Raw genomic sequence first — 9,764 nt, 5'->3', positions numbered from 1 at the left:
TTGTCTCTTTAACGGTCATGCCCCAAGAAGTTGTGGTGCTACAGTGGCTGGAAGAGTCTGAAGCAGCTCCATCTCCAGCTGGTGGAAACTGGCCTTGGTTTTAGAGGCATCATGCTGAGGACTCCCAAGTTCTCTAGACAACTCCTTCATATATGTAGATGTATAAATGCATACGTGTGTGTAATATATATATTATTTAGAATTTCTATTCTAAGAAAGTTCTTCACACATAGCCATAGCCAATAACAAGCTGCCTTCTTTTTTTGGTGGTACTTGGGGTAAAACCTAGGGCCTCTTACATGCTAGCCAAATTCTCTATTAAGCTACGCCCCCAGACAATCATAGCAGGTACTTTTTAATCCCAGCCCAGTACATCACTTATCTCCAAAGAAGCTGACTTTCCTTGGCTCGAACCCTGAGACAAGCTTCACTTGCAAGCTGTTCATTTAGGAGGTGTGGCCCCAGGAAGTGCTGAGAGGTGTGGGGAATGACAGGTAGGGGAGGCGTCTAATATAGATATACCGGTGAGCATGTTACCAAGGGGTGAGCAGTGGCAGGGGAAGGACACAGAATTTGCTCCACCTGTCCTTCCCAAAGGTAAGAGAGTGTGGTATTTATCCACCAGTTTTCGCCCCTTATTGGTTACAGGCTTCTCCTGGGGCAACACTTTTGCCCCAGCCTATATGCATAAATGTTTCTGTAGCTAAATAAAGCCTGCAGCCAGAGAAGCCCATGGACTTGCACTATGAAGCCGCTGGCAGCAGTTCCTACAGCATGACCTCAAAGGCTCTTTGCAGGCTGTTCCAGATGCCCTCTCCAGTCTCATCTCTGAGCATCTTCTCTGACATGCCTTCCATAGGGTCTGATGTTGAAGCCAAGCAGTCCAATAAGTAAAGATGTGTTGCCCTAAATGAAACTCGGATTAAGTGACATTCTACTCACACCAGAAACTTAATTCGCTTACTGAAAAGGAAAAAGAGATTAAATACACATTTTTCTTCCCTCAGAGTTTAAGAATCCCTTACAACAAAGGAAAAAGGATTACTTTGCACGTTCTTGGTCTTAATTAGAAAAGTCTTATTAGCTCAAGAAAAATATACTGGCCCTAAAAATTTTAAGTGAAGGCACAACACTGAAAATTTTTGCTTTATAAAGTGAAATTTCAATGAGTGTATCAAGGTTTTCCAACCTCCATGGTTATGTCTTTTCTAGCAATATTTTTTTGAGAGGTGGTAGTACTGGGGATTGAACCCAAGGCCTTGTGCTGCGCTAGATACATCCCTGGCCCTTTTTGTTTTGAGACAGGGCCATGCTAAGTTGCCTAGGATGGGCTTAGACTTGTGATCCTTCTGTCTCAGTCTTCCAAGAAGCTGGACTACAGGCATAGACCACGGCACTCAGCATGCATTTTAATAATATTAACGTTCTTAGGAAAAAAAATTTCACCAGTCATTCACATATGTTAGTTCAAATACAAATAACACCTAAGTTGAATAAATATACATTGTTAAAAACTTTCCTAGCCCCTGAATGGAGCGAATGATGGGTTTCCAACTTGGAGTGTGAGACTAGGATGAGGCAGGCTTGAAAAGGATTCTGACACAATAAGCCTATAGGTCTGAAGAGGGTTTCTACTATGATAAAGAGGAAATATCAGTTTATACATTAAAATAAACTCAAAGGTACTTTCTGAACATATACAAAAAAGGAAGCACTATCTTCTACTTTCTACACCCAGATCAAAAGTTAAATACTAGTTTAGCTAAGTGGATTTTAAAAGATTTTTTTGAGGGCTAGTTTGGGAGCCATGTAACACCTCACAACTTTTAAGTATTTTCTGAATAATGATTATTCAGACCTGAAAGGGCTGAATTAACTATGATTAGTGCCTGCACACAGCCCAGTGATTCGAGCAGCCCTTGTTACTGCTCTAGTTCAAGTTTTTGCTCAACTATCATTGATTCAATGAGGTAAAATTTGACCAGCTTATTTAAAATTACAATTCCATTCCCTGTCTACTTTTTGTAACACACCTAAAAATATAAATATATTATGTTCATTGTCATCCCCACTAACAGTCAATTCACAAATGCAGAAATCTTTTGCTCTGTTCAGTGAAAAACTAAATTTCTGTAGGATTCCTCTTGTGTTCTGACACTGAAAGACAGACCTGAAGAGGATGCAAAGAAATAACTTTCCCAGATGATGAAAAATTAAAACGGATACACAGTCAGCACATGAGTTCTTCTTCCCATGCCCAAAGCAAAAGTTGGTCCTTTCCCATTCCTCCATAGGTAAATCACTAACGTGTTACTTTTGAGCAGATTAACAATTATAATTGGTGTGGTACCCTCATATGATAAAGTGCCCACACTATCTAATTCTATTCATTTTATAGGCTATTTATGAAGGAGGTAGTAATGGATCAAGACTAGAGATCAGAATTGTGCCCACCTACCCAGTATTTGTTCAATATTTGCCATGTGTCAAACAAAGATAATTAAGACCGCATATTCCCTCTCAGGAAATGAGAGAAATGAGCTCGTTATTTAGTTGCAGGTATCTAAGTTGCAAAAATTAGTAACAGCCTTTGATACTGCAGTTAGAGATATCTGAACAACAAAGTGTGATGCTAATGTAAACGAGAGTACAAAGATTGAGGAGAAAAATAATCTTTTCTTTTTTTGAGTTAGAATCTCACTGTTGCCTAGGCTGGTCTTGAATTCCCTGGGCTCGTGATCCTCTGGCTTCAAACTCGCAAGTACATTTTTGTTTTAGAAGTCACATGTGGCAAAAATGTGGAGGATGAACTAACTGAACCTAGTCAGACTGGAGAAAAGATCAAAACAGCGGTGTAGAAGAGAGGTGAGTCCAGCTGAAATTAAGATAAGAGCAAGGGGGGTATTCATTGGGAGGGAGTAGATAGGAGGAGTGGGAGAAAAAGGTGGATGGTGGTACAATTCATTGAGTGAACACTGGATACTATATACTTTCGATGCATTGTATTAAATCTTCCTGATATGATTAATGAGAACTAATATCATTATTCAAATTTTATAATGAGGATTTGAGCCTTAAAATGGAAAGGTAACTTGTTAAAGCACTTTCAGCTAGACAACTGTGATTAAAAGTCAATGTGAAGATGGGGCAATCAATAGTGGAAGTTGTCAATAAAGGTGGCAAAACAGATCAATAGGCTGGCAGTGGTGGCACACTAGGCACAAGGCCAGGGTTCCAGCCCCACCACATAAATGCACACGTACACACACAAACACACAATCACAATGTCTAGGGACCCTGGTACTATGGAAGGCCCTAACAACCCGGCATATCTATTTCATTCTAGTGGTGAAGACAGAGGCTTCCTTTCAAAGATTCAGGAATAAACAGGTGGGAGAGACATGAAGACAGTGGGTATAGATTTCGCCTAATAACACGGCTGCCAAGAGAGGTCATATCTACCATAGGAAGAAGAGTCCAAGGAAGGCTCGTTTCAACTTGTTTAAAGTATCAGACAGACGTGAGCATGCAACCCGCGTGGACTGTACCAAGAAGAAAAGAATGAAGTGGCGGAAAACCTGTTAAGACAAAAAAACTATCTGATGAAGCGAGAATCACTGGGCACTAGGGGTCGAGCACTGGCTTTGGGAGATGGTTTTCCACACCTGAGAATTCTTCCAACTCTCCTGAAGGCTGAAGGCAGAGGGAAAAACAAGCAGAGGAGGCCTGCATGGCACCCGCAGGAGCAGGAGGGGCAGATCTCCGGGGGTCTGGGTCACCGCTGCCGGGCGCTAGTCACCTCGCCATGACAAATGCCACGTCCGGGGTCAAGAGCGCGCGGCCCTACGCGAGTCTCACAGCCACCAGGCCCGCACCGCGGGGACGCCGAAGGCCGAAACATCGGGAGGGGGTCCCGGGGCCAGAGCCCGACCGACAAAGCTGGGGCGAGGTCCGCGCACCACCGGGGCGCAGGGACACTAGGGCGCGAGAGCGCGCAGGGCGGGCCTTACCTCTGACATGCCCCTCCGGCTCGCTCCCGCCGTGTCGATGAGCGTGTTGTCCAGGTCGAAGAACACGGCCCTCACGCGGGTCAAGCCCATGGCCCAAGTGCCCGGCCACTGCCCGCCGAGCCACTTGGGTAGGCGTGAGGCTGCCCGCGGGAGAGGATGTGGACCGCTCGCGACGCAGCCAAGAGCGGCTGAGCTAGTTCGCTGTGGCCTCTCTGGAGCTCCCGCCAGTTATCGCGTACCTGAGAGGCTGAAACGGGAAGATCCCGCGAGACTCCGGAGTCTGTGCCACATCGCGCGTGCGCATGGCGGGGTGTTCGAATTGTCTCGACTAGCGGCCGCCCCTGTCTTGTGTGCGTCGATGGGGGCCACCGCCCGCGGAGGAAGACTACGGTTCATTTTGACCCCAGGAGAGTAGCCTCCAGTCCCTGTACACCCTAACGGTCTTCGGTGATCCCTTTCGGCCTCACCCGCTCCTCGCCCGGGTGCCCCTGAATGGCCTCTCGCAGTGATTTCTGGCGAGTTCCGGCTCGCGACGCTCCTGCCCTAAGCGACAGCGTGGGCCTGTGCCTGTCCTGCGGCCAGCGCACCCAGGGTAGCTCATTTTGCTGGACTCGGGTTATGTTTAAAATTGAAAGTAAAGCTGAGAATAGAATAACTTGGTTAACTCTTTCTGTTATCCTGATATTGTAAAAACTCTCAGTGTTGTTATCTCTTCATTTTTTATGTGCTGGAGTGTTGTAGAACTTCGAGACAGGAGAGACTAAGGGGAATCAGGAGGGCTTATTTCAGATTTTAGGCGAACACTCAACTGACTTGTCCAAAGGAAGAGCTCAGAAAAACGGAAACATTAGTCAAAAGCGTGTGTCGGGGGGGAGGGTGTCTTTCTAGTGATGTGAAACTGGGGAGGTGGGCAAGCGAGGTAACAGAAGCAAACTAAAAGAAAGGGTGTGTGTGAGGGAATGATCCTAGGAGGGGGGAACTGCCCAAGGCTAGGAAGAACTTGTTCTTAAATTCTGCTTCAGGACTCCCCCCCCCAACATCTTGTTATTTTGCCCCTAAATTCACTGTTTCTAAGGAGAGTTTTTGAGTAATTTTATTGAGATATTATTTGACCACAAAAGAAGCATAAGGGGGCCGGGGATTTAGCTCAGCTGTTCGGTCACCTGCCTCGCAAGCGCAAGGACCCGAGTTCGATCCCCGGTACCAAAAAACAAAACCAAACAAACAAAAAAGAAGCATACCTTCCCCCTACACACACACGCACACACTCACACGGAAAGGAACCCAAACTTTCACACTGAACTACATCCCCAACCTTTTTATTTTTTTGTTTTAAGAAAGGGTTTAGTTACCCAGGCTTGGCCCAACTTTGTGATTCTACTACTTTGGCCTCAGAGTTCTGGGCTTACAGGTGTGTACCACCACACCCAGCTGAGAAGCACAGCTTTTAACTAGATAGTTTGAGAAGTTTTGAGAAATGTGTGCAGCCATGTAACATGGCACCTCAATCACAGAACATTCTAGGAAGTTCTTTGATATAGGGCATCAACTCTGAAACATACATTCAAGAATCCTCAATAAAATATTAACAATCTGGCAGTGTGGGAAAAGGAAAATGATATACAGTTAAACCTTGGTTTGCAAGCAGTTCATTCTGGAAATATGCTTGTACTCCAAAGCACTTGTGTATTCAAAGAGAATTTCGCCATAAGAAATAATGGAAGCTCATGATTCATTCCATAACCCAAAAATATCCGTGTAAAATAATTACAATATTGTAATATACAAAATAATAAAAATTCAAAATATAAAGAAAAATAGATAACCTGCACTTAACTGAAAACTTTTGTGGCTGGAATGAGAGAGACTAGGATTATTGCATAGGACAACTTTCACTATCACTAATGGAATCACTACTGTCAGCTCAGTGGAATCTTTTCATGCAACTTTAACAAGAAACCCATCCAATGACACTTGCTTTTGCCTGTTTTTAAAATTTCATGGAAATGTGACATTGCATTGTCATTACATAGATTCATCAGTTGCATTGCTACAGTCTTATATTCAGGTGGTGTTTTTCTACAAAATGTTACACACCTCCCCAATCTCATTTGAAGTGAGGGATTCCTTTGCCTTTTTGTCCTCCTCTGCCCATGAGATCTCCTTCATACCCTCTTAATGTTGGGAGATGATCACCCTCCTGAAGCACAGTCTGAGAATGGGGTTGTACGGCAGGCACTGCACAAGACCAGGGTGCGGGGAGCATGCAGCCATCACTGAGGGCTTTCCTGGCAAACAGCCCCAAAGCACAGGTCACACTGACAGAAGCATTAGGCCAAGGCCTAACTCTGGCCTGTGGGTCTCCTGTAGATCTCTGACCTCCTGGGTGGCCCAGACGTGGGACAGGACACCTTGTCTCCTGAGGGTGGACACAGCTCAGCTGCTACTTCTCTCAAAAGCCACTGCCGCCCTCCTCCCCACAGACAGCACCCCTGAGAGACCTTCATGCAGCCCTAGCCAGACAGGACCCGCACAGAGAGGCTTCACCGGCCTAAGTGCCCCTGGGGCCCCCTTGGGGTCTGGTACTTCAGAGTGAGGGGGGTGTCTCCTGCTGCACCTCTGCCATGCCAGGCCCCATCTACTCTGAAGTGGCTGGGCCACACTTCTCCAGGGACCTGGCCCTCATCCTGTCTGGGACCTGGCCTGGCCCCTCCTGCAACCCAGCCACACCCTCTCTGGTGACCCTCCTGGTTCCTCAGGTGGGCACCTGAGGCAGTCATGCTGCAGTGTCCCTCTTCCCATCTGGACCTGGCTACACCCACTCCTCTTGTGACCCCTCTACCCTGTGACCTGTGCTCAGTGCTATGTGTCCCACAGACTGCCACCTATGAGGAGAGTCTCCCAGACCACTGGGTGAGTGTCTCTCCTCAGCAGGTGAGGAGGCTGTCCATGGCCTCTGACTTGTTCAGGACTGAATTCCTGGGCAGTGCCCCAGGCCTTGCTGACCCCTGCCTGGGAACCAGTGGTTCTTATTTTCACTGCCAGGCTTCATCCTCCTTTTGAGCAGCCAAGAGCCAGTCGAAGAGTTAGCTTCAAAGAAGTTAGCTTTAATAAATGACCTTCCTCTATATATCAGAAAAGGGAGGAATTGCTTTGGGGGTTTTGACCCAAAGGTTAGCACAAAGCCTCTTTCACCAGTGAACAGTACCTTCTCAGGACCTTGGAGGGGGAGGTTACTGATGTCCTGCCTGCTTGTATAGGTCTGCGAGATCACTTGTTCACAAGAGCGAGTTACCTTTGGGCCTATAGGCATCAAAGAAGGAAGATTAGTCATAGTGCCCATTTTCATAACCTCAGGAGTATCTAAAAGTATAGCCTTACACTTGGTAAGCCATTCTGGTTAACCACAAGTAAGCTTTTGTCTCCAGAATAGCTCTGACCTGATGAGGAGTCAGAACTTCTTGTCTCTGTTACACAGTTAACTTTGTAGCCTCTTCTGCTAGTGCAGCTGTCACTTTCCTCTCAGGTAGGATGGCCATCCAGCAGCTGCCCCATCTAAGTTTTTTGAAAAGTATGCCACTGAGCAGGGTTCTTGTTCTAGCCTTTCAGTCAAGACCCTCAAAGCAATTTCTCCCCTTTCTGATATATAGAGGAAGAGGGGTGACTGGGGAGCCTGAGTAAGGGCATGCTTTATTTTTCTAAAGGCACGGAGTCACTTTTGTCTGCTCTAAGGGCACAGTCTTGGGGCCACTTATTGCCTCATATAAAGGCTTTATTAGTCCAAAGTTAGGTAGCCAGATCTTACAAAAGCCTGCCAATCCCAGGAAAGAACGAAGCCGTTGATGGCAGGAAAACCCAAGATAAGAGATAGCTTGGATCTGCTCCCTAGACAGCTGTTTTTCTCCAGATGTAAGAATATATCTCAGATAATGAACTTTTTGGAAGAACATCTGAGCCTTTTCTTTGGAGACTTTATATATCCCTTCTTAGCTAGAAAGGTAAGTTAGTACAGTGTTATGGTCCAACCCTGAGTTGGACTGCAAACTAGAATGTCATCTACGTACTGTAGGATGGCTCTTTGTTCTAGCTTTAGGTTCAAGTCATTTTCTAGTGACTGAGCAAAAAAGGTGAGGACTGTCTCTAAATTCCTGCAGAACTGTCCAAATATATTGCTGTTTCTCTTTTGAATGGATTTTCCCATTGAAAGGCAAAAAGAAATCGAAAGTCTGGATGTAGGGGGATGGAGAAGAATGTTTGTAAAATCTACAATTGAGAATTGCCCATCAATTGGAGACTGGATAAAGATGTGTGTGCGTGTGTGTGTGTGTGTGCATGCGCGCATGTGTTTAAAATAAAATGGAGTTCTACTCAGCCTTAAAGAATGAGAAACTAGAGACATTTATAGCTAAGTGGATGCACATGGAGGCCATATGCTTAAGTGAAATTAATAGGACACACATGTAAATACCGTGTAGTTTCTCTGGTGTGAGGAACTGAAAGTGTAACTAAGGATCAAAATGTATAATTGATATTGTGAAGAAAAAGGAAGAAAAGGTCTAAAGGTGTAGGGGAAGTGGGAGGGGTAGGGGAAAGGTAAGAAGGGAAAAGAAAAAATAAGAGAAAAGAAAAAAATGGAAACAGTCTGTAAATAGGGAAGGGTAGAGGGTGAAGGGAGGTCAGGAGAATGGGGAAAAAACAAGAACCAAGATATGTAAAGGTACAAGATCCCAACGATGAATATAACTGTGTTGATATGCCTAAAATGCACCAATAAAAAAATCTACAATTGAGAACCAATTAGTATCCCCTGGATTTGGGGAGAGAATCGTATATGGACATGACATTAGACGATGGACTGGAATGACAGCCTCATTAATAAGGCAGGGTCTTGAACCAACCTGTCTTCTGAGGGTTTCACTACAGGAGAATGGGAGTACTGCAAGGGGACTGACAAGGCTTCAAAGGCTGTATCTGAGAAATCTGTATATAAGGAGCTGGAGGACTTTATGAGCCTCTTCCTAGATTGGATACTGCTTTTGTTTAGGAAATCAGCTAGGGTCTTTTATAATTACTGGCATATCTGAGTTTTCCCTACCAGGTATTCTCTTATACCATGCAGCAGGAGTTACCTGTTGGCTAATCTGGCCAAGGAGACCCGGTATAGTCCCAGCAAGTAAAATCTGTTTAGCCAGAATTTGCGAATCTTTCCCAATTTTGTTAATAAACCTCTTTAGCAAGGGAGTGGGACACTGTGGGACAATTAGAAACTCATGGTTAAACACCTGACCTTTAAAGTGTCACATCAGAGCAGGAGTAAAGATTCTGATGAAGGGTTATGGATATGAATAATATGAATATATGAATTATCAGATATTCTAGAAATATTCCATGCCTGGTGAGTATGTCTAAGCATAATGAAGACTAGGAGAAACTTTAATGTTCACTGTAGTGTAGGTATTTAAAAATAAACTGCTCACTTATAGTTTCATGATACAATAAGTTTGTAACAATGTAACCTCATTAGAAATTGAGCAGTTTAGTATTTGAGAACACTATATAAGACATTTTATAAAATATTTTAATATTAAAAAGACATTTAAAAGGAGTCCAATTCATAGCTTAACATTTTAAATGTATTCTTAGGGGTCAGATTTTAATGAATATTTTACCCACAATAACTGCCTATTTTGTTATAATAAAAAAATATAAAAGGGCCGGGGATTTAGCTCAGCGGTTTGGTGGCCTGCTTTGCAA

General features: G+C 44.5%; 2 protein-coding genes across 2 annotated transcripts in view; both read right to left on the bottom strand.

Moving 5' to 3' along the window:
• Nanp (N-acetylneuraminic acid phosphatase) overlaps positions 1-4,534 on the bottom strand; it is a 7,710-nt gene extending 3,176 nt beyond the window's left edge. The window contains exon 1 of the mRNA XM_010625622.3: positions 4,011-4,534. Coding sequence (XP_010623924.1) covers positions 4,011-4,100 — 90 coding nt within the window. The 5' untranslated portion in view covers positions 4,101-4,534. The remainder of the gene's footprint in view (positions 1-4,010) is intronic.
• LOC104863261 (zinc finger protein 709) overlaps positions 4,445-9,764 on the bottom strand; it is a 34,390-nt gene continuing 29,070 nt past the window's right edge. The window contains exon 7 of the mRNA XM_033761008.1: positions 4,445-4,650. Coding sequence (XP_033616899.1) covers positions 4,445-4,650 — 206 coding nt within the window. The remainder of the gene's footprint in view (positions 4,651-9,764) is intronic.

The sequence above is a fragment of the Fukomys damarensis genome, unplaced genomic scaffold (assembly GCF_012274545.1).
Source record: "Fukomys damarensis isolate Sample0158 unplaced genomic scaffold, DMR_v1.0_HiC HiC_scaffold_7, whole genome shotgun sequence".
Taxonomy (NCBI): domain Eukaryota; kingdom Metazoa; phylum Chordata; class Mammalia; order Rodentia; family Bathyergidae; genus Fukomys; species Fukomys damarensis.
This window is presented reverse-complemented; position numbering and strand designations above follow the sequence as displayed.